The sequence below is a fragment of the Terrapene carolina genome, unplaced genomic scaffold (assembly GCF_002925995.2).
Source record: "Terrapene carolina triunguis isolate 2854851 unplaced genomic scaffold, T_m_triunguis-2.0 Scaffold42, whole genome shotgun sequence".
Lineage (NCBI taxonomy): Eukaryota > Metazoa > Chordata > Testudines > Emydidae > Terrapene > Terrapene triunguis.
This window is the reverse complement of record NW_020664393.1, coordinates 45,475,419-45,501,331: the sequence shown is the minus strand read 5'-3', so window position 1 is coordinate 45,501,331 and position 25,913 is coordinate 45,475,419. Positions and strand designations below refer to the sequence as shown.

The 25,913-nt window shown below is 37.5% G+C and overlaps 1 protein-coding gene across 1 annotated transcript in view; it reads right to left on the bottom strand.

The window, feature by feature from the left end:
• The window catches only part of CSMD1 (CUB and Sushi multiple domains 1), a 1,543,069-nt gene that overhangs the window by 212,091 nt on the left and 1,305,065 nt on the right, over positions 1–25,913 (bottom strand). The window contains exons 34-37 of the mRNA XM_029912248.1: positions 24,553–24,756; positions 23,460–23,584; positions 22,643–22,739; positions 17,676–17,780 (exon numbers count right to left, since the gene is read on the bottom strand). Of these exons, the coding sequence (XP_029768108.1) occupies positions 17,676–17,780; positions 22,643–22,739; positions 23,460–23,584; positions 24,553–24,756 (531 nt within the window). The remainder of the gene's footprint in view (positions 1–17,675; positions 17,781–22,642; positions 22,740–23,459; positions 23,585–24,552; positions 24,757–25,913) is intronic.

Sequence of the window (25,913 nt, the reverse complement as noted above, 5' to 3'; positions counted from 1 at the left end):
AACAGGAGAGGCAAACAGGGGAGTTTCAGAGGGAATATGAGAGGATCACTTTCTAGGTGCAGTTCTACATTCAATACTATGATGGCCAGTGATGAATCAGTGGTTGTGACTTGAAACAAATGTGCTATGTTTTCTTTCCTGCCACATGCCAGAAGGGACTTCCTATGTATGAAGTGCAAGTCAGTGGTTTTGCTGGAAGAAAAGATTCTTGGATTGGAAAGACAAGTACAGACACTGTGAAGCCTCAGGAGCTGAGCAGGTCTAATACAACCAGATTCAGGAAGCATCAGCACCCCAGGTTCAAGGAAGAAGGAACTGGACACCGAGGAATCCAAGAAAAAGAGAGGAAATTAGAGGCGGCTTGACAGTTTGCAGTCACCAGAGGCAAGAGGACAAGTCAGAATTCTACTAGGCTGGAGACAGATGAGGGTGACAGATGAGACTGTAACTACCAGAGGCAAAAGGATCAGGAGAAATTCCACACTGCTAAACATGTCCAATATTTAACAAGTCCTCAGCATGGAAACTGAAAAAAAAATATTTCTGAAGATCTATCTTGTTGAATGGAATGGAGAGGTGTATGGTACACACCTCTAGATGGCTGCTTACTCTAACTCATAAGAAAATCCAACATGTCGACAAAGAGATCTCCAATTATCCAAGGAAGACAGACTATCCTTGGAAGAATGGAAATAATGATCTTCAAGAGAAAGCAGGCAGTAGGACAGTCTGCTGTCTTCCCGGAGCCAAGACACAAGATGAGTGATTTTAAGATTGGACAGGCAAGGATGGTAGACTATCTTGTTAGATCAAATTTTAGTCTTTTAGATGTGTATTTTCACTTTATTTGCTTGTAACCATTTCTACTTTTATCCCTTTTACTTGGATATAACTTAATCCATATTCTTTTGTTGATAAACTTGTTTTGCTTTCATTATAAATCACCAGTGCTGTGCAAGTTCAGTAAAGTCTGGCAGGTTGGAGAGTTTTACTGTCTCTGTACGGGTAGCCAGCTTAACACTTTCTCTGTGAGGGTCCAATGTGAATGACTGGTCCCTGCAGTTGGACAATTTTGGGGCAAATCTGGGGCTGGAAACGTACTAAGGTCAGCCTGCAAGGAATAATCAGGTTGGGGAATGCCAGGGTCAGACTTGTGCGCTGCTGGAGTCAGAGCTCTGGACCAAAGCCGCACAGGGTTACAAGACAGACACTCAGGGTTACAAGATAGATGGCAATCAACCCCCTTACTGGCCTGGCTGAACCCAAAAACATCACAGCTGTGAAGAGAAAAAATCATTAATTGCCTGTACACCAGTGCTAGGGAAACAGAAAAGAGAAATTGGAAGTGTTCCTTTCTGAGCATAAATTCAGCTAAGTTGGTATTACTGAAATTTAGCGGGAAGAGTCATATGACTGGAATGCTAAAATCAATGGTTATGGACTACTTAGGAAGGACTGAGTAGGCAAAAGGGGGTGGGGAGAGACACTCTGTCAAAAACTGCATTATCTGTTTCCGAATAACTGACAACTTGGAATCAAATGATCATGAACATGGAGGAGAGCATAGCTATGATATATACACGGATGCCACCCCTCCTCTGTTCCTAAAGAAAGGATTAATGTTGTAATAGACAAAGCAGAAGATGTGGTACTAGTTGGTGTCTGCTTCAGACCACCAAATCACACAAGGGAACAGAATGACAGGCTACTTAGGCACCTATCTATAATGGGAGGGGGGGAAGAAAGGTGCATTATCAAGGGAGACTTCAATCTAAGAAACAATCACTAGAGGATCTCATGCTACCAGATTTTAACTGACATTTCTAAAATTTCCTAAAAATTGGCATTATCAAAACAAACTGTTTTGAGATTTCCATAATTTTGATCTTCAGGGTTTTTTCCACCAAAACTATTTCCCAAATTCAACCTGAATTCACAAATAGTTTTGGTGACACATGCATCTTTTGGCAACTTTACTATTTACTGATTTTTTCCCCCCAGCTCTAGCTATAAATTAACACTGTTGCCTGAACAGTCTTCTTTAGGAACAGAGGAGGGGTGGCATTCACGTATGTATCACAGCTACGTTCTCCTCCATGTATCCTTCATCCTTAGGCATTGTTTCCACTCTACACTATTAGGGGGAGGGGAACATCTTGCCCCAATAAGTGTTGCCACATATAGAATATAGCAACATTCATTGATTTGACTTCTCAATAATACCCAAGCAAAACTGGAGAGGATGAAATGTTATTTCTGAATTTCCTGTCTTATCAAATTACATAACAGAACTTTTTATAGTTTACATATAATCATAAAAATATTTGTATAACAGCTACAGTCTGGTAGTGATAATATTGTTCTTGTGACATCATGGCTTTCCTTACCATTATGTAAACAATACACAGTTTTTAATGGAACTACATTGTAAAAAAAAAAAAAAAAAGTCCAAATGTATGTACAAATTACTATGTCCAGCAGTGTGTTATAAATAAAGACCTCTAACATATTTCTTTTTAATAGCCACATACTTATTATTACTACTACTACTCTTTTGGACCTCTAATATAACATAGAGAAGTTATATGACATCTTCCATTATGGCAACTCAAAGTACTATCCAGAGATAATCAATTATTCACTCCTTTTGATATACAGGGAGACAGAGGCACCAAGAAGCAAAATGGCTTTCCCCAAGGCAAACATCAAGTCATCGGCAGCGTCAGGAATAACTCACAGTTCCACACTTTAACCATTAGATTATAGAGCCTTCTTAGTAGTTCTATAATTAAGATTACCGCCAAGAAAAAGAAATCTTAAAAGTCCATGCAATATTTCTATGCAATGTATTTTTTCAGGAGTATAGAATTAGTCCATTGACAATTTTTGGACATGGGAAAATTACCTTTTTATTTACTTATAAACTACAAATGATCAAAAATAATATTCTCATTCACTATATTCACATCTGCAAAGACCCGTGACCTAGACTCTAGAGCAATTCACATTGGATGTTAATTTCAAAAAATCACAACAAACATATTTTAATGAATAACATTTATGTTGAAATATATAGTATAAATATGAGATCAGTTAAACAGCTTTTCAAACATGTTTCTCTATCAGACAATTTTATATATATATATATTTTTTTTTCACTGACTGAGAATTTTATATATATATATTTGAATATTTGTGAGGTTAAGTGAAAAGACAGCAAATTTATGTCCTGATATCTGGAAACAAAATGACTAAAACCCAAAAGATCCAAAGGCTCTGAAACACATTTAACTGGACTGTGTGTGCAGTCAGTAGTAAAGGGAAAATATGTTAAATGTCAAGTCCAAGCAATCAAAAAGACTGGGATTTGCTTTGTGCGTGCTCTTCACAGCTCAGCTACTTCTTTGCAGTATGATAGAGAACAAATCAATGTCAGCACTGATAACCCTCTCAATGACCTTCTCCCACTTACCGCCTGATAAAAACCATCTTGCCCAGGTGTGGCATGAAACAAACATGCCACACATCTATAATTATATACATGCTTACAATTACCTCAATGCCATGAATGGCAGAAATAAAACCCTCGCCAACATATTCAACTATGTGAGTCCCCATTAATGTCCATTACAAAGAGGTTTCAGAGTGGTAGCCGTGTTAATCTGTATCAGCAAAAAGAACGAGGAGTACTTGTGGCACCTTAGAAATTAACAAACATATTTGAGCATAAGCTTTCGTGGGCTAAAACCCACTTCATCAGATGCATGCAGTGGAAAATACAGTAGGAAGATGTATATATATATACACACACACACACACAGAGAATATGAAAAAAATGGTTGTTGCCATACACACTATAATGAGAGTGATCAGTTAAGATGAACTATTATCAACAGGAGAAAAAAAAAAAACCTTTTGTAGTGATAATCAGGATGGCCCATTTCCAACATTTGACAAGAAAGTATGAGTAACAGTAGGGGGAAAATAAGTATGGGGAAATAGTTTTACTTTGTGTAATGAGCCATCCACTCCCAGTCTTTATTCAAGCCTAATTTAATGGTGTCCAGTTTGCAAATTAATTCCAATTCAGCAATCTCTCGTTGGAGTCTTTTTTTGACTTTTTTGTTGTTGTAATATTGCGACTTTTAGGTCTGTAATCGAGTGACCAGGGAGACTGAAGTGTTCTCCGACTGGTTTTTGAATGCTATAATTCTTGATGTCTGATTTGTGTCAACTAACTAAACAAGACAAGTCTTCCCTGACAGTTTGACCAAAAGACAGTAAAGCCTTTTTGGTGCCAAAAACAATGGAAGAAAATGTGAATTGCTCACAATTCTTAAGAGCAAAATAGTGGGTTTTTTTCTGTTTTCTGTGGAGAATATTAAGTTGGAGTAAATAGCTCTGTCTTCTCTATTTTTGTGCATGTGTGTATTTTAATATATCAAAATGTGAAGTTGTATTTTTGTCAGACTAAAAGATTAAGGTCTAATGTGGGGGAAAATACAAACAAAAAAACATCTGCCTAAGTAGACCCTTGTTCCAATGGGGAGTCTGTCTCTGATTAAAATCATTAGGATTCTGTGTGGCTATAACATTCAGCCTGCGTGGATCCCTTTGCAGGATCAGGGCCTGTTTAATTACAGGTGGCAATTTTGTGCTTCACAACTGTTTTAGTAGAGGAGTGACCTGAAGGAATAAAACATATCACATTAAAGACTTCAACCAGGACATGATCAATATACCCAATTTAAAAAAATGGCACATTCTTTAGAAGAGAAGAGTCCCTAGTTCTTAGCAGAGGTGACTGATTTACTTTTGCAGAATTTATCTGAGATCTTTGTGAAATAAGGATTACTAAACATATTCACCTGTCTCTACTCCTCTTTTCAATGAAGAAGTTATTTCAGTTATGGACTACTTTTGGCTCTTGAAAACCGATTATACACAAGGTTCAGAACAGCCTAAGATAATTAAAATTCAGCTTAAGTTCTCAGTCATCAAGCATTTTACATGATCTTGGTTTTGCTGTAACACATAGGCTCAGAAAATCCAGAATAACATGACTTCATTGCAGTCTCCAACATTTCAGGGAAGATAGGATAAAATATGTTCTTAAAGTTGGTATTGTACAAAATGGAATTTTATGAGATAGTTTCAAACTATGAGTATATTTTAATACAGTCACATATACTTTATTAACAGACATATGTGGCCCAAATATATATGTCTTTTCTCAATATTTATTTACTACTTACTAACCCAAAACTCCAACTGACTTCAATGATTAGCTCAAAGGGAGTATTACATGAGTAAAAACAGATTAATGATTTCAGGAATTGACTCTGTTGCATATTTGTTTGTGTATTTTAGAAAATATGTATATTATTATTGTATTTACAAGTGTCATCTGAGGAAGTGAAATTCTAAAATGGAAAACTATTTTAATTACATTTGTGAGCATTAAAAATTCAAGAGATAAATGATTAAATCATGCTATTTTGTTTATATGTTGTTTGTGTTAATTATAAATCAGGATAATCCATCCAAATTGTAATCATTTTTATTCTTTCATTGTTCTAATACATATTAGAAATATAACACAAAAAATGGTTGATTGGGGTTTCTGACTGTTGTAAGAAATAACTATGCTATTTATTTTACCAGAGTCTGGGGAAAACAAACATTCATATGAAATAACAGTTTAAATATCTTATATCAGTCTTTTTGGATTATCTTTTGTATATTTTTACTGCTTTATTCCTCGTACTAGCTTTCTGAAGCCACGTTCACACCTACAGTACTTTTGAAATAAAAAGAAACAATGCCACACAGTGGATTTCTTCAATATTTACAGTTGCCTTGTGACCAGAATAAAATGATTCAATGTTACTGCCAATTTATATCTCAACTTAAGCAACTCTCTATAGAATTAAATAAAGTTTAATGTAGGATTTGTAAGAAATATAAATTATCATCTTAACCCTAAAGAACAAATGAATGCTGCAAGACCTCTTTTATTTTGCTGTGGATTAATTTGTCAGCATGTTATGCCAGTTTAATTTTAAGACATATTTGGTCAGGGAACTATGGCTAAGGCTACCATTTTGGTACAGAAATGCTTAGTAAATTTCAGAGCATAGATTCAGAAAAAACATACACGATATAAGTCGGGGGGGGGGGGGCATGGAGTTGGAAATTGAGCCCATCTCACACTCATCCCACAATGGCAGGTCCTGTCCCAGGCATTGTGACATAAACATAACATAACATAAGAACATAAGAACAGCTGTACCGGGTCAGACCAAAGGTCCATCTAGCCCAGTATCCTGTCTACTGACAGTGGCCAATGCCAGGTGCCCCAGAGGGAGTGGACCTAACAGGCAATGATCAAGTGATCTCTCTCCTGCCATCCATCTCCATCCTCTGACAAACAGAGGCTAGGGACACCTTTCCTTACCCATCCTGGCTAATAGCCATTAATGGACTTAACCACCATGAATTTATCCAGTTCTCTTTTAAACGCTGTTATAGTCCTAGCCTTCACAACCTCCTCAGGTAAGGAGTTCCACAAGTTGACTGTGCGCTGCGTGAAGAAGAACTTCCTTGTATTTGTTTTAAACCTGCTGCCCATTAATTTCATTTGGTGACGCTTAGTTCTTGTATTATGGGAATAAGTAAATAACTTTTCCTTATCCACTTTCTCCACCTCACACATGATTTTATATACCTCTATCATATCCCCCCTTAGTCTCCTCTTTTCCAAGCTGAAGAGTCCTAGCCTCTTTAATCTCTCCTCATATGGGACCCGTTCCAAACCCCTAATCATTTTAGTTGCCCTTTTCTGAACCTTTTCTAGTGCCAGTATATCTTTTTTGAGATGAGGAGACCACATCTGTACGCAGTATTCGAGATGTGGGCGTACCATCAATTTATATAAGGGCAATAATATATTCTCAGTCTTATTCTCTATCCCCTTTTTAATGATCCCTAACATCCTGTTTGCTTTTTTGACCGCCTCTGCACACTGTGCGGACATCTTCAGAGAACTATCCATGATGACTCCAAGATCTCTTTCCTGACTTCTTGTAGCTAAATTAGCCCCCATCATATTGTATGTATAGTTGGGGTTATTTTTTCCAATGTGCATTACTTTACATTTATCCACATTAAATTTCATTTGCCATTTTGTTGCCCAATCACTTAGTTTTGTGAGATCTTTTTGAAATTCGTCACAGTCTGCTTTTGTCTTGTCCATAGTCGCAGCGCCACACTGGTTTGGCCCATCTGCCCCTCCATCTCCATCTATGGAGGTGTGGATGTGTCACACTTGAGTGTTACTGCAACTGACAAGTGCCAGGTCTGCAACACCTGGAGTGGGGAAGCCGGACTCAGCCCTACGGGACAGGAGCTGGTGCTGAAGGGGAGGGGTGCAGATTGGGCTCATCACGGACTTTATTTAGATTCACAATTGCCATGAACATCATGACCTCTATGCCAAAATCATAGCCTTAATTATGGCATATATCCATAGAGACAAATCTTTATTTACTGTATGCTGTACGTATCACAAATTCAATGTTAATTCATAAGGCACTTAGGCTAAGTATAATTACTATTTATTTGTATTACAGTAGCACCCAGAGGCTCCAATCAGGCATGTGGCCTCCTTGTGACATGTACAGTACAGAAGTTCAATAAAAGAACCCCTTAGAAACTCAATAAGGCAAGATGTAACAGGCGGGGTAGCACACAATGTAAGGGGTCTTGGAGAGGAAGACTAGGATAACAGTAGTAAGAACACACAATTTTGAGGACTAGGTACATGCACGACTCTTAAAAATGTCTTGTTTCTGACACTGTAGAATTTCACACATGATGTAAAATTCTGAAAATGACAGACACACATATTTTACTGACATAACAGTCGTATTCCAGAGTACTGGGGAAAACTGGAGATATCTTTACTGCACATCTTTCAGGAGGAAAAAAATCTTAATGAGTAGGGGCCTCGATTCCTTTACTTGCTAGCTATACTTTCTCTTTTTGATAGGCTAATGAATGAAGTATATAATGAAATCTACAGCCTTGATTGCTCCCTCTATATGTCCCTGCTTCTTTGAAATTTTCTTGGGAGACAAGGTGAGTGCCACCTCCATGTCACTGAATCCTAGCTCTCTGAGATCCTATGAAGCTCCTCTGACTGAATGGGATCTGATATCCACATTATTTTAGGACACAGCCAGTGTGGGGTAGTCCTCCCTTGGGCCCTCTGATTTCTGACTGTAAATTTGTGTAGGAGTTAATGCGGGCTGAAGCAGTATTAGCTCAAACTTGGTCCATCTGTAACTACAGCTCCAGAGACGTGGAGGTATTGTGATGTGATGTGTAGAGAAATGTTTGTAGGCTGCTCTAGGAATCTAGGCATTTGGGAAGCTGCAAGTCTTCTTTAGGAGTACTTAAAGCCCTCCCCCTGGAGACAAAGTTGTGCCAAACTGCAAGGTCAGCCTTGTCGAGTTCCAGGGTCTCTTCTCGCCTTCCTGAGCATGTCTCCATGAGAAGGCGTGATTTGGTTACTCACAGGGCCACGGATACATATTCCTGGTGGTGTTCCATTTCTAGTATCCAGTATTTCCTGGTGCCCTTGAAGTTTTAAAATATGAGGTTTATTTGTTTGCTTGGTTGGACCTTTCTTTAAATGTTTCATGACTAGGAGAAAGGTCTGGCCCTAAATTTATTTGAAAACAGGTAAGTACACAAATAAAAAAGCAAAAAGAAATATATTGAATTATGTAATAAAAATAAATAATATGAAAATGTAGTTTCAAATGGTTTGAACTTAGAGAATGGAATAAAGTTTTATAATTACAGAGATGGATTTTTTTTCCTCTTCCCAAAAATTTTAAACTTATGGCCAAACTAAAGGATCCATTCCCCTCTTGATGCATACAAGTAATTCCCAATTATGTTTATGGGAGTTATGTATGTGCATCAGGGGAACGGATGCTTAAGGCTCCATGCCATAAGGGATTTACTCAGTCATGAGGTTGAATATCACGGTTTATTGTCTGAAAAATAAAATTAAAGCAATACCCTGTAGGTGTCTTTAAAATTCAGTGATGAATAAGGGTAAGTGCGCTGATTTTATTGATAGTTTTGATTGGCAGCTACTGTTTCACAAGAAAACAACTACATGAACAGATCAATTCCTTTGCCATAAGGAAATATAAGCTCTGTAAGAACACATTTAAATTAATGAAAAATTAATCAAATACTAGAATCAGAACAGTTACAAACTAAACAAAAAAGAGCTGCAATGAAATCATTCTCAGTTTTCCATCACTGAGAACATATTGCAGAAAAAAAATAAAATGATCAGATGGAAAAAGTAAAACAAACAAAGAGCATATTCAACGGATCAGAAATCGAACAGTATATATTTACACCAAGTTTGCAGTCTCAAAAGGTTTATCTAAATATAATGAATATTTGTGTGTGTTTATACCACATGAACCTCCTAGCTAAAAACAATGCTAAATGTCTACCGTAATTCCTATCTACATTACTGAAAGTGCTGTGTTTGAGACTTTTTAAATGCACTTTTAAATACATTTTTAAAACCTTTTGAGACTAAGGGCCAGCTTTTCAACTGGTATAACTTTGTTGACTTCAATGAACCTACAATGATTTACACAAGGTAAGGATCTGGCCTGTGGTCACTACCCAATGGCAATTTTCCCAGTAATTTTATCCCTTCTTCTCTGCCTCGTCTAAACCCTTCTGTCTATCTCTCCTTTCTGATCAGACGGGGAAGGAAAGGGATGTCTCATGAACCCACCAGGGAATAATCTCCTGCTATTCAAAGCATTTTCTCTTCCAGATGCTTCTGATTGTAGCTCCTTTGGTCTTGATGCCAGTGTTTACATTAGATAGAGAGGAAAAGTACAGAGGCTCAGCAGTGGGACTGCTGAATGAAGGAGGCAGACAGTGAATCTTGTAGGAAGTAAGCTCTTTGTTTGCAGATAATGATTTGGGGGATCTGTCTGAGCAATTCATGAATTCTTGTTGATATTCTGAAGTTACTAAGTTGATATTATGAAATTGCTGTATCATATCATGTCTCTAAGTATATGTCTGCACTTTGAGATGCAGTTGTAAATTCCAGCTCGAGAAGACATACCCGCACTAGCTCTGATTGAGCACGTACACCAAAAGTTGAGTATAACTACAGTGGCCAGAGGTTGCCCAATCTACATAGACCGAGGTACATAATCAAGGTGGCCAGCCCCTTCTGCTGTTCACGCCACAGTGACTACCCTCCATTTTTAGTGCGCTAACTCATCAGAGGTAACATAGGTATGTCTCTTTGATATTGAATGTAAACCTCCAGTTCAAAGCATACACATACCCTTGATCTGTGTAACCACCATGGCTAACAAGCCTGAAAGCACATGTCTGCCAGATCAGGGACATTAGTCAATGGTTAAGCACTATCAGCACCTAAATAAGTCTTACCTGGGAAGAAACGAAAAAGAAAAGAAAAGACTAACTGCATTTTAAGGGAAACCAATTCCATCTCCCCTCTGCAGCAGGTTGGCATTGGGAGAATGGAAAATCACCAAAAGCAGGACAAAGAAAGGACAAAGGACTCACAGGGCTACACAGGGGAAAGGGACAGACAGCAAAGGCCACAGAAGATGAGCTGAGTAAAGAAGGCTCCACGTTTCAGAATACAAGCCATCCACTGGAACAGAAGAACTTTGCATGGTCCAAAGAACTCTGACCCCCGTCCAAAGAATTATCTGGGGTGGTGAGGAAACTGAGGCAGGGAAATGCAGTTAGTTTTTTTTAAAAAATAGATCTGTGTATTTCTTGTGCTATTACAGAGCAATGCTGCATTCAAGTCCCGTGCAAAGTCTGTTTGTTATATGCTACACCTACCACATAGCCCCTTTAAGAGGCAAACCAGAATGCTCACCCCTTTAGCTGGAGTTGTGTGTTTAAGCTATGGGGGTATCTTGGAAGTTACCGCTGGTCCTGGGGTTATCATCAGTTGAACTGGGATTAGAGGGCCCATGTCCCTTAGAGCCCTGTTATTAGTGGGTCATCGGGGAACACGGAATGGGGGAAGCAACTTACCCACACGAACAAAGCAGAGCACAGGGTTTAATAAAGTTCCACTTGGTCGACTTAACTTGCATTCAGCTTCACTCTTTGCTAAGGAAACACTAGGGGCCTAAGGCAGGTGGGCTGTGTGATTCCCTTTCCATAGAGAGATAACAGACTGAGAGTCAATGCCTAGGAAATGTGCCAAACAGGCCAAGGGAGGAAACAGGGCTGCAGCCTTCTGAGACCCAGGGAACCTTAAAACACAAATGGCGGTTCAGGGTTTGGATCCCCTCACAGCAATCTGGAGAGCTGCCAGCAGTGGGAGCCTGACCAGATCGGTGAAACTGCACAGCTCAAAAGCCATGGCTTCTTTTTCCTATCAGAGGAAAACTGGGAAGAAATAGCAGGGGGGATAGCTGCAAAGCAGTTCCTGACAGTTCAGGAAGAATGGGGCTGAAGGTCCCTGTTCAAAACACTGGACTTCTTTATTTCAAAGTGGGTACTACCAAGCTGGGGATATCAGGAGGGGGAGGATGTTAGTGGAGGGAAGGCGGTGAGAAGAATCGTACAAACCTCAGGTAGCTGAATGGCCAAAAGCCTAAGCAGTCAGCAGCAAGCACTAGCCCATATGTGCATCCCCTTACTGTTTATAGCACCAGCAACGTGTGCTTGGCTCTGCTTCCTTTTTGGGTGGCTCCTTCAAATAAGGGCAGAAATGTTCCCATTATTAAGCTGGGAAGATAACCTATGTGTAAGTTTTACTTATTTTGTGCTTTCTGTATGGCTGTATAATAAATGTTATAATAAAGAATGCTTAAGGTTAGAAAAAAGAACTGTTCAATGTAAAAATGGCAATTTCTTATTGTGCAGACCTGCTTGCTTTCTGTATTCACTGTCACACCTGCTTTTTATATTCCTGCTGGTTCTGCAGAGACAATACAGCCTTAGGAGAAAGAAAATTATTCTTTATGACTGGATGTCAACAGAATAGTTAACTAAGCTCCAGTTGCAGAATCTCTACCTTGAGTTGTACTGTGGTGTACATCTGAAAAAATACCAAAAGTTAAATCCTGACGCCACTGAAGTCAATAGGAGTTATGCCATTGTGATTTCAATGAAGCCAGGATTTCAGCCTCTCATTACTGCTATAATACACCTCAGTTGTATCAGTTATTGGTGACTATGTATCAACCAGACCAAACACAGCTTGACTTTCAGATCACAGAGTTTTGTAGCATTGGCTATTAGGGGGACAAACAAAAACATACAATTCCCCACCACCACCAAAACATTTTTCACTTGTCACTGAGCACAACTGATCTGGAGTCACTGGCAGACTATAAAACTGAACCTCACAATGCCATTTTCACAGAGTCATTTTTGAAAGTAAATTTGCACTTTATAAGCTTTTAGCCTACATTATTCTTAAAAGTGCACAGCTTGAGTACGTCTGACGAAGTGGGTATTCACCCACGAAAGCTTATGCTCCAATACATCTGTTAGTCTTAAAGGTGCCACAGGACCCTCTGTTGCTTTTTACAGATGCAGACTAACACGGCTACCCCTCTGATACTAGACACCTGTGTGTATTGTATCCTGGAGGCACATAACCCCAAAAGGCATCGTTCATTAAGGTGTCGATCTGTGTGTCTCCTAAGCAAAGCAGTGAAGGAGACCTGCATAGATTATATCACTTAGTAATACCCTAGACTCAAACTCTGATTTTTCTCTCATTTACACTGGGGTATCTCCACTGAATTCAAGGGAATGACTTGTTATTTACAATGGTGGATAGAATTAGTTCTATTTGAGAGATGGTCTGTCTGTAAACAGAACCTCCCATGACAGCTATCCCAATAGTACAGTGAAACTGTCAATTGTAGAGGAGGCTATACAAAAATAAGACAAAGACAGAAGCAAAGAAATCACTACTAACATTGCCACATTCAGAGGTAAATGAAAAAAAGAATCAACCTCCTTGCCCAAGCTTTCCCTCAATATTACCCTCACTCACACTTCATATTAAAACACAAACAAAATAATCCTCATGCTATTTCTTGTCAGTGCATTCTTAAGACTATGTGGTTAAAAAACTGTGGGTGATATATTTCTCACTGATTTTTGAGGATGAATAAACTTATTCCTAACTAACTGAAGGGGAGCTGATGTCCTTGCTAATAGCTCGTGCCCCCAGTGACAAGTATCCACCGTGGACTGCCATATTTGCATTTACCTATGCAGAAGTCAGAAGGCATTGGACCTGGGCCTTGATGTTCGCAGGATGGGAGCAATTTCTCACATGGAATGGGGTACCCAAAGTCTGGACACTTAGACCTTGCATGAGGAATAGGTTGAGGGGGTATTTAAGCATCTTGGGCCTAATCCTATTATTATGTTTATGCAAGGGGAGGTTGCCTCCCCTTAGGTATTTGGTTGTGTTACTTCTTGCCAATGTAGGAACCAGCCTGGCTCAATATGAGCGTGGTATTTGTTCAGGGAACTACCTGGGTTCTTTGGTTAAAAGTTAATAAAGTTGTAGTCTTTGCTTTACCGTATTTGCATGTCCAAATCTCTCACTTCCCATGTTTGGGTTAATTTAACTCTAACTACATAATAATATACAATAGTGTTGAGAATAGGCTCTTATTCTGCCACACCTCTGCTTTCTGAGAACATTTTGAACCTCTGGCTTGTGGCTTCTTAAAGTATATATCGGGGTGGCCAACCTGTGGCTCCGGAGCCATAAGCGGCTCTTCAGAAGTTAATATGCAGCTCCTTGTATAGGCACCGACTCCGGGGCTGGAGCTACAGGCGCCAACTTTCCAATGGGCCAGGGGGTGCTCACTGATCAACCCCTGGCTCTGCCACAGGCCCTGCCCCCACTCCACCCTCTCCGTCCCCTCCCCTGAGCCTGCCATGACCTTGCTCCTCTCCCCTCCCCCTCAGAGCCTCCTGTATGCCATGAAACAGCTAATCAGGAGATGTAGGGATGCACTGATTGGCAGGGCTGCCGGTGGGTGGGAGGTGCTGGAAGTGGGGGGCGGGGAGCTGACAGGGGGCTGCTGACGTATTACTTTGGCTCTTTGGCAATGTCCATTGGTAAATTCTGGCTCCTTCTCAGGCTCAGGTTGGCCACCCCTGGTATATATTATTGAAGCAGCAGATAATTTTTCATAGTTCTAGAATTTAAATGCACTGGGAAAACTTTTTGGACTCAATTGAAATTTACATATTATTTAATACATGGATTATTGACACATTAGACCATAATGGCTACTTCTCAGCTGTTGCATTCTATCATTCGCCATATACAAACTGGCTGTTGCATTCCATCATGTACCATACACAAACTAGCACAAAGCCAACATAATTAAAACCATCATAAAGGTTTTATTGAGGGGGGAAAATAACATAACTGATGTCTTTAAAAGTGAAAGCAGTGTTTGTTTGTAAGTGTCCATAGGAGTGTCTGAAAATCCTAACTTATTTTTGCACTTTTATATTTTAAATGTTGCAGAATTGATTTTTTCCTACATTTTAAGTAACCCAGTAAACAATAAATAATATTAATAATAAAACTCCCCAAATACTTCACAGCTGACCTCTAAGATCAGAAAAGGGTTCAAGGGTACAGATATATGGATATGACTAAAATAACCTTCTCTTTAGCAGGAACAACATTGCTAGCATAATATATGCAAACAAGATCCAATCAAAGTAAAAAATAGATACTAACATCATAACACAGCATTCACAATAGCTGATAGACCTCTCACAGGTCAGTCAAAGTTACGTGGCAGCATACTTACTCTAGCAAAAGTTACTAAAACATAATAACATTTATAATACCTAAAAGTTTGCTAGGCACTTCACAGAAGTAAGACACAGTCACTGTCTGAAAAAGCTTGTAATCTAGGTTTAAGATAATTGATGGTGACAAACAATAGGGAAACCATTATATAAAACCCTAAAGATTTTTGGCCTTGATCCAGCAAAGCAATTAAGCACACAAGTAATCCCATTAATGTCACAGGAATTACTCATGTGCTTAAAGCTATGCACATGATATGTGCTTTGTTGGAATGGGGGCATAGTAGTGACCATTATTCTAAATCCAACAGAATTTAACAGAGAATAGTATCCATTCCCAAAACATTTTTGAATCATTCTATAGTGTTGGTCCAGAAGATCAGGAATAGGAGTGCATTCCACTCTTGTGAGAAATGTAAAAAGGAAACATGAAGACTAGCATTATTGGTTGAGGGAGGAGGTGGGGTGTGATTTAATGAAACAAGATTAAGTGAGTATAGAAAGGCAAACTTATGTAGGGTCTTGAGGTGAATACAAAAGTTAAAATTTAATGAGCTACAGAAAGAAAGCCAATGAAAAGATTTGAAAATGAATTGTATGTCATAGTTATATCATGCATCTAGGAAGACAAAATAATCACTGTGTGCTAAAGTTAAGAAAGCAAATCTTATCCAAGACAGGAAGAAATACTAACCCAACCATGCTGCCAAAAGCAAAGCTCATGAAGAGGACCCATCCACAAGGCAAGAATACAAGATACTATGGTAGCTAATTTATTCTTTCATTAGAGATGGGGGAGAAGTGTGCAGGTTAATCAGCTGACATATAAAGGAGCAAATTTTGTTGCAGAAAAATCAGTAATAGGACAAAGTCCTCCTTTAGTCACAATCAGGATGGTCTCAAAATGAAACCCTAAGTAAGATAGCACTATGCACTAATACAATCATCATAAAAATACAACGGTTTCTTTGTCCCATCTGGAAACAACAACATACATAGTTAGAAATGACATATTCAATTTTGACACCATCTTTGGGCTATGTAAAGATAGAAAAAGACTCATAAGTAGTTATTACGGTTTTGGTATTTCTCCAACAATTAATATAATGCCCTGTAAAAAAGCTTATCATCTTACCATCTATTCCACTGTGTAATGTAAGCCTCTTTTATCATTTCACTTTTTTTGTAATGACACTGAACCAGATGACAATAACAAGGAATGGAAAATTTATACATGGGTAAAGAAAATAAAAGTCAAAATATTTTAATAATTGATTCCTTTTGTATTAGTCAACAGTGTTAAAAGTAAGCCAAAAGGCTCAGAATAACCTTAAGCATAACAGATAAGAGCATTCATCAGCTATAATTCAGCTATGTATATTAGCAATTATATTGACTTTTGACATAAAATTAAATCCATGTTCTAACATCTACAGATGTTTGCAAAATGTATCAAAGTAGCAGATTTTCAAAACACATTCTACTGTAAATGACATCCTTGATCTCATTTTGCACCATTATTAGAATAGTAATTTTCAAATAAATTGCAACAAACTTGCATACAAATGGTAGTAGTAAGTAGAGGAATTGAACCAGAGTGTGAGGCTGCACTGTGGTTTGTATCTAGTTCAGAATATTTATCATCAGCTGGAAATCTGGCCTTTAAAATTTTGTGCATAAGTTTATGTTCTAGATAATTGTTTATCTAAATTCTAAAGATTACTTATTAAAGCTTATCCATGTATTTGCTTGTTTGCAACTGCTTATTAAAGAAGATGAATATCAACATTAAGGTTTTTAGTTTATAAATGCATGTACTATAAGACTGAATCTCATAGAAAATTCTTATTTTTCTTTTGTAAGACAATGGAATAGCAGCATAACCAAACACCTAAGATGATTTGCAAATTTGACCTTTATTAACCCATTTATCAGACTATTACCTCATCCTCACATTCATTTTTTTTTAAATAGTCTTCTTTGCAATGTTTATTACCTCCAATTAAAACAAATAATAAACAAACATATGCATGGAATTTACCACCATTTTATAGAAATTATTTTAAGGTTTTAAAGAGGAAAAAGATAAAAAAATCCATGCATATATGAACTGAACAAAGAGTGTGTGCGGTTGTCCATTGGAATTTTATAAAATATCAAACCTGTTTAAAAGGTACATAATTAAATTGCCCACAAAGGATATAAGATGGGACACAGCTATCTCAAGTGATAGATGTGCTGTGTTTGACAATGTCCATTCTGGCTTCTATTGCCCATATCACCAAAGAATCTTACATGAGAACTATAATAGTGTTTGTAGCCATCGGTGCACTACAATATTTATCACAATTGCAGCTATTTCACACCAATGAATTAACAGGATTTTCCGGATGGGGGCCGTGAAGAAAAATATGCACATATGAATGGGGAAAAGGCATTTAGGTTTACCCATCTACTTTTCCATAACCTTGTTAAGTATAACTACAGTGCTTAAAAATGTGATCCAAGTTTCCAGAACTATTAATCTGAAACACCATATGACTATACTGAGAGACAACATGCTGAAAGTTTTCTTGTAGATTTTTTATTTATTTCTACTTTATGAAAAAATGTTTTGTGAAGGCTGGAATTCTCCTGGTTTTAAACTTGATTGTTTTTTAAAGATATAATTCCATAGGTATCACTTTATGTCTGTAGCATCCTAGATCACGTGTGGTAATTAGATTAAAAAAAATGAGTCAAACAACAGACAATCTTACTTTTGTACTCCAGGTGAAAACCAGCTGCTGCCACACTAATATCAGAGTGAAAGTGCAGGTAAAGTTGATTGGAGGTGCTGTTCAACAATGCTGGCACAGTAGTACCTGCAACAAACAAGACAGTTTCATCTGTGGTATGTAGTACATTGTAATATGGTAACTTATTAAAAGAAATTCCTGCTGTTTTACATAAACATAAACACTATCCTATTCTGATGATGATAAAAAAGAAGAGGAGGAGACTGGGACTATTGAGTTAATAGTAGGTTCCAAAAATCCCTGACAAGTGCCTCTGAAACCTGAAGGTACAGATATTCTTCTATCCATCAGACTCTGATACTACCAAAGATCTGGCTGTTGTAGTTTCTGAGCTTTCCAAGATATGGATCTGTTTTAACATTAAACAGATCAGAAGCTTCAAAGAAAGGTCTTGACTACAACTGTGGTATGACGGTGAGATTAAAAGATTTCAGTCAGGCATGATGGCACAGAGTCACTGCCATCCATACTACCCTAGCAAATTCATCCTGTTCATCATAGGATGCCCTCAAAAATAGCTGGTTTTCAGTCAGCCTTTTTAGTACCTTTGTTTGTATTTCCATCAGATGGCCTAGAGAACTAATAACTTCTCTGCATCAGATAATTACAGTGGGACAAAATTGTCTATCTTTTAATCTTATCATAAGTATTTATATAGGTCCATTTGCTAGCTCTGGTTAGGATGAACTGAGATTGATTGAAGCCATTTGTCTCTTTTATAACCTCAGCTCCAAACAATCTGACTCATAAGGAGGCACCTGTGTGTATATGGTAACACTGCTTCACTAAGTGGTTCAAGTTTTAGATTTGGTGCATACTGTCTTATAAGTGGTAAATTGCAAAGGCAGTTGTCAAGTGAGAAGGATAAACTACTTTCTCTTGAGAAGGAAGATTATTACTCATCAATATGTGTTACAAAAGTTAAACTGAAACTCCAGATGTAAACTCCAAAGACAATGGTACCAAATTCAAGGCATTACCACCAACCTAATACCATAATTGGTAATATCATAATTGAAAACAACAATTCTCACAATGTGTAATGTGTTTTCTAAAAATGCATCACTTTGGATCAGTAACAAATTCCTTCTAGCAATGTATCAATTATTAATTTGAAGTAATCCAAACAGGAGTTTCATCTACAATCAAGACTGCAGACATTGCCACAGGTTTTACATTCAGCCATAGAACTAACATCCTGCTGTAATATGAACAAAGTTAATTTTCTTTTGTCTTCTTTTAGGTGATTCACAGTAGAATATTGAGGAACTGACTTTTTCATCCAGATTTCCCTTGATGATTTACCTAGGACACATGAGATATTTTTGAATATCCTAAACTGAAAAGAGTATTATTCAAGTAGAAGTAGCCCAGGTATGTCAAGCTCATTCTTTTTGGAGAGGGACGATTTCCAGTTTTGATTATGGTCTGGTGGCCTGGCTATAAACTTAAAAGTTAATACAGTCCTCAGTACCTAGCAAATCTTCCATTGATGTCAATGGGAAATTTGCACAAAGATCAAAGTAGAAAACAGCTTTGAAAGAGTAACTAAACGTTCAGCTTTTTATCATCATTATTTGGTCAATACCCTATGGTCACATTCACTATCACTTCGAGGGACAATATGCGCCCCTTCAGGACCACTGTGTTTCTGCCCTTTATTTCTCTTCCTTCCCCATCCTCCTTTCTCTGTCTCTCCCTATTCCTTTTCCTTGTGTTTCTCCTCATTCCTTCTCTTCACTTACTCTATGCAACATATCATCATTAGAGTTTCAACTTAACCCTCCAATGAGGTTATTTAGGGATGAGGGAGTCCAGACCTCAGTCATTATTTCAGGCTGTCTGGAGATTTGAGAAAACAAAGAGAAAATATAACAATTACAGTGTTAAAAGCTCTAAAAAGTTACCTGAAATAGCCTTTCCAAATATTAATAATAATTAATATCTGAAATGCATTTAAACTCTGAAAAGTGACTAACTAAAATAACACCATAGCAGGGTCTCCCATAAGCCAGCATTCAACCCTAACCTTAACTCAGTTTCCTTACTCTTCCATTATCAAATAATCACCACAGCTGGTGCACTGGAATTACATTCTTTCCCCATAGTCTGGATGATTAACAGAAATGAATATGTTATCTCAAAACTCTTGTATTCCAGCCATCTTCTTCAGGGTCAACAGTCCTTTCTAAGGACTTTTGCTCCTGCCCACACAAAGGTAGGTTCCGTAAAAAACTTTCCCTCTGGCTGTCCTGGAGACGTTCTTTCCTCAGTGCCTTCTGGATCCCTTGCAGGAGCCCTTTACTTCCTTTCTGAACCCTTGTGTTGGAGCTAAGGAGAGTCTGTGCTCCTCTTTGATGAGGCATGCTTTCAGCTTTCCTAGGCAGTCTTGCTGCCCAGCTCCTCTGCACAGGAGCTAAAGAGCATCTCCTTGCTGTATGAAATCTCTCCCTGAACTCTCCTTGCTCACTAAACCCAAGCTGTTCTTTATGTCCTAGAAGACCAGCTTCCGAATAACAAGTTACCCTACCATGTCACCCCAGGACTTACTCCCTTGACTTGGAGACAGAGGCTCACCATGCTGATCCTGGCTGAGCCTCAAACCCCTTAAAAGACCAGCTCACTCAGTGACAGACAACTACCTATACCAGATTTCCTCTCCTTTTTGTATTCAGAGTAATTTATATTGATTTTACAAACAAAAGTGATTTTTGTGTGTGTTTGACTCTTGTGAGCCCTGCAGATCCAACATGGCTTTAAGAGACTGAGTTGGATGGGATCATCAGCAGTATTGTGTATGAAATTCTACTCAGTTACACGTGTACAATTGGACAGGTGTTACTGAAGGAATTATTGGAAGACAGTTGAGTTTTATCTGGTTTGCAATACGGTATAGGGGGCACAATCTGAAGACAATAGGGCTGCACAACAGTTATTGAGAATATAATTATGTCTGCAGAACATTTAGTATCCATGAAGCTACACAAGGGAAAGGAACTTAGCTTTACCATAAGGTCCCAGGTTGAGTTTGCAATACCAGATTCCATCACACTCTGCAACATTTTTACTTGGGCCTTCTCTACACAGGAAAGATTTTTTCAATATAAGATAGGAATTTAAACTGATATAGCTATATTGGTATAATCTCCTACGTGGACATACTCAGTCCAATATAAGTGTCTTTTTTCAGTTTAATTTATGTTGTTTGGGAACGGTTTAAGCTAAAGTGAAAATCCCACTTCTATACTGGAATAAGAATGTCTACACGGGGGGTATAACTAAACTTGTATAATAATATTGGCATAAATGGTAAAACTTTGTTATGTAGATAACCCCTTGTAAAGTAAGAACATTTAACATATAAATTATTGAGAAACAATAAACATAAAACTCTCCCAATATCACATTTCACAGTATACTGCATTTTCAGGCAGAACTGAGATCCAGAAACTAAATTTACATTTTTTCATAAAAATAAGTTTCTGGCCCTTGTGGTCAGAACAAAATGTTCCAAATGTGAAGCAACCAATGCAGTGACCAAGTGTCTGACCAAGAGCATGTCTACGATGGAGCTGGAAGGTGTAATAATCTGTGATTCTATGAATCTGCACTGGCTCTGGTTGAGATAGAATTCTAAAAACAGAAGTGTAGCTGCAGCAGCTGAGTGTCAGGATGGGCTAGCTTCCCTGAATATGCACCTACCATCTTGGCTGGGTATGTATTCATAGCAGCTAGCCCCTCCTGCCGCCTGTGTCACCACAGCTACACTCTGTGTTTAGTGTGCTAGCTCGATCAGAGATAGTGCAGGTATATCTGCTCAAACTGGGAATTACACCCCCAGCTCAAAGTATAGCCATATACACTTAGTCTGAACACAACTTGGAAAAATAGCTGTGTGAAGGGTGAACACCTTGATTTATCTCAATAAGGTCTAACTTTAAATGTAATGATGACAACTGAATTTTCAATATTGTTAACTCTTTCACTCCCAATCATTATAGCTGTGCTTACCCCACAATCCCAAACTACTTCCCAAACCTCGTAAATTTCAAAAGCCTCAATTGTTTCTACTTAGCTGCTAAAATCATGAACTTTCTTTCTGACTTTTACAGTATAGTTAAGAGCTTTCAGTATAATATTTTGCAGTGCATTGAAAATTAAACAGTCGGGGAAGCATCAAATACACTGTATTAATATCAAATTAAATAATATAGAGGCTACTATAGTAATAATTGTATTATTCATTTTTCTTATTTAACACAATCTAAACCTTAATTTTAAAACATATATGAAGCTACCACAAAATATCCAGCATGCCCTGGAGTGCTATAGCTATGCCCCACAACAGAGATCAATCTTGCTGCAGAATAGACGAGTCCGGGATATAATTCATCAGTCATCCTATGTAAGGTGTTTGCTCATGTTGGTGGTACTACAACACATTCCTTCAATAAAAACATTACTTTATGAAAGGGGAGTAATGCCAGAGATGTCTAATATGCTCATGAAACAACAAATGACATGGTTTGTAACATTTCCAGTTTACCAGGTTTTTTTCTGTTCTCTAAAGGTCTAATGAGTTTACATGAATACTGAATGACTTTGTCTCCTCCCCAAAAGGTTGAGTCTAAAAAGGGCAAGTTTAAGCCTGCATTTCCAAAGCAACCTGTATCAGCAGTGGAAGCCCACTTAACATCAGCGCAACATATCTATAGTGGGAGTTGGTAATGATGGGGAAGATTTTCAAAGGCACAAATGGTAGTTAGACACTTTGAAAATCTCCCTAGGTGTAAGTACATTGACAAAATTATTCCATTTCAAATTTCTCACCTGAGACTGGAAAGTAGTTTAAAGAAAACATGGAAGCTTTTCACATATATATTCTGGTCACCATAAAAAGGTTGCATTTAGCCAGACCATATGCTTACCTGAAAAGCTCCCCAGTCGCGGTGTTGTCATATCTCCACCATCATAGATTTCAAGGGAGTCCCAGTTATGTTCTGTGGCAAAACTTATGACCTGGATCTGTAAAACAATGCCATTAAGTATTTGTTTTTCAACCCAAATAATTATATTTAAATGAATGCTCTAAAAATAAAGAACAAAACAACATAAAAAACCAAAACCAGACAAAGCAAAATGAAACAAACAAAAAAAAAGCCCTGGAAAAAAATGTAAATAAAAACAAAACTAAAAGAAATTGATTCTTATTCTCCATTTTCTTTTATTTTGTATAGTCATCTACACTTGTGCAATATTGGTGCAAAACATCACCATGTGGGAATAAATTTTTTGCACACACATTGCACAGATATAAATGAGTACACAAGGTGCAAGAAAATGGAAAATCATACTCCAATTATGGCCCCCGTCCTGCAATCAGATCAGCTAGTGTAGACTTCTGCTTCTGTCCAGTGCTCAATTGACATCAATGAAGCTGTAAATGGGAGCAGGATCAGATTGCAGGATTGGGACCTATCTCTGCTATTCTACTCAGTTAAAAAAGAAAGCTGCTAGTGACTACTGAGGTTAAATACATTTTTCCTGCACAACAGAGGGGAAAAAAAAAAAAAAAAAAAAAAAAAAAAAAGAGAATAAAAAAAAACCAATGGAAAAAAAAAAAAAAAAAAAATGAGGGGAAAAACAAAAACAAAAAGCCCTGATTATTGTTTCCTCATTTGGCTGTGGGAGAAGGGGGTTGGGGAGGGTAGTTAGTATTTCATGTTTGGCAGAATATGGACTTGCCTGAATACCTGATCCCTCAGTCACTATGATTTTCCACACACAATTCAAGCTGTTACCATAGGGTTCTGGATAACCAGGTGACAAGATAGTGCCCCTCCGTTCAGTGAAATTCCCATTGCATGGTACTGAAAGACAATATTTTCACAGATTATGTCAAAACCAAAGACATTTAACTGGACAGAAAAGTAACATTAAATGTACAAATTGATCTAATGATTATAACTCTCTTTTTATTATAAGTACATAGATTTTAAGTTTTGTTTGCACTTTGGAATGCAGCTTTCAGTTAAATAAAATGTAATCAGGACACTTAAGTGTAAAGTAGCTCTAATATTTGCTTTACCTGGTAAATCACAGTGCAATACTTTAATATATTTATCGATAGCCCAGCATTTCCTCAGATTTCAAGAAAAGACTACATAGAATAATGGGTCTGTGAAATCAACTCTGCTTAGATCATTAAAGATAATTATAATTTAAGTATTTGGTGGTTTATTCTACTCTCCATAGAGGCACATAACTCCAGTCAATACCAATGAGATTTATGCACAAAAGACAAGCACTTATTAAATGTAAAAAAAATTTCAAAGTGCTAAACATTATTTCACTAGAGGTTCTTCTGCAAAATGAAGCAAATTAACTGCAACTAACAATATTGTTATTCACTGTAAATTAGAATGGTACTCCTAAAGAGAGAGAGACAAAGAGAAAGAGCGCTATATATCAACAAACATCTGCTAAAAGGGTACCACAGAAATGGTATAATAAATTGGAATTATAGTGATTTTCAGAAAATGAAGTTGTATCCTATACTTCCAACTTTAGCGGTAGCCACACAGATAATAAATATTCAGGAAAACATGCATCACGCTTGTTAATCTAATAGGTTATTATATGAAACATATAACTGCCTACCAACCAGCTGGTACTCAATTATGTTTCATATGAAAAATTGCCCTTTTAAATTGAACATGACCAGTATTAATTAATGGAGAGTGAATATATGTGTTAAACACTATTTTCTGAAACATTTCTTAAATTCTGATTTGGAGACTTGTGTCCCTCAACAGATTACCAAAATGTAATTGCTTACCTATACAGCTTGGTACAGTGTCATTCCACTGAGCTAAAGCATTAGGCACAGACTGACATCGAATAGCTTTTGAGCCTTGCAGCAGATAACCAGGGCTACATTCAAATCGAACAACAGAGCCTGCTGAAAATTCAGACCCAATTCTCCTGCCATATCTGGGTTCTGGAATAGAGCTGCATTGTGTATCACTGGTGCGTGGAACAGCTGCATGAACAGAAAAAGGTGCTGTTACACAAAATGCCAGTCATCGTCTGAGAAATAAATACATTATTTCATATATATATATGAAATACATACTGGCATTATTAATATGGAATTTAACTTTACATAATTCTTGTTGCACTCATGGTACCTTAAAGCCCTTTAAGAATAAGTAGTTGGGTAAAGGCATCACAGTGACTATGTGGACAAATACAGCAGTAATTATATATTAGTTAGTTAACAGCATGCCTGCAGCCAGAGATATCAGATTGCCTCACCCCCTGCCTTTTTTATTTTTAAATTGGTGGGATACCAGAACTTACCTCTTCTACATCATTTTTTTAAAAATATGGCTGAGATACATTATTTCTAACAAATAATTGAGCTCAACAAACTATAAAACTGATTTATAATGTAAGCACATTTTGAACATTTAAGTACAAAAATTTCAGGTATAGGAGGGAGTGTTATAAATGCTCATTTCTACATAAATGCTATTTTTTGCTTGCTAGTTCACCACCCTTACTATATAAACAAGTGTCTGTTTGAAGTTACTATTTATTTGGGAGTCTATTTGGTGTATTGGTTAGCTGGAAATTATAACCTAGTCTAACAAGTGTGGTACTTCAAAGACCATTCTCCTTAGCATACTATTTTCATTTGATTTTTGTAGAAATAATCTTATAATTAATACGTAATTATATGCAACAGAAACTGCCATTTATAAATTAAGACAATATACAAAAATATATACAGGAAAAATAAATGATAGATGCACCATTTGTGCCACCATAGTTATGGCTTGTGTTGTAATAAAATAATTCTACTTAAATTATCCTTTCTGCTGATGAATATGAGTTAGACCTCTATGTGGCACTCACATTCATGGACTTTGTTTTATCATTACTGTTTCTTCAGCAGATCCGCCAGAACAATCAGTTCCAAAAGCAAGACAGTGGACCTAGGTATCAAACTAGGTCTCATGAAATAACAGAGTGAGTATTCCTGGGCCACCAACTTCCACTGGAACCTCATACTAACAAACATGTGGGATGGCAAAAAATAATTTTAAAACTGTAAAAGTAACCAAGGTTGAGGGTTAGATTTTGATTTTGGCAGAGCAAGGTGTGTCAGCTGTTCCACACTAGTAGCCTTCCCAG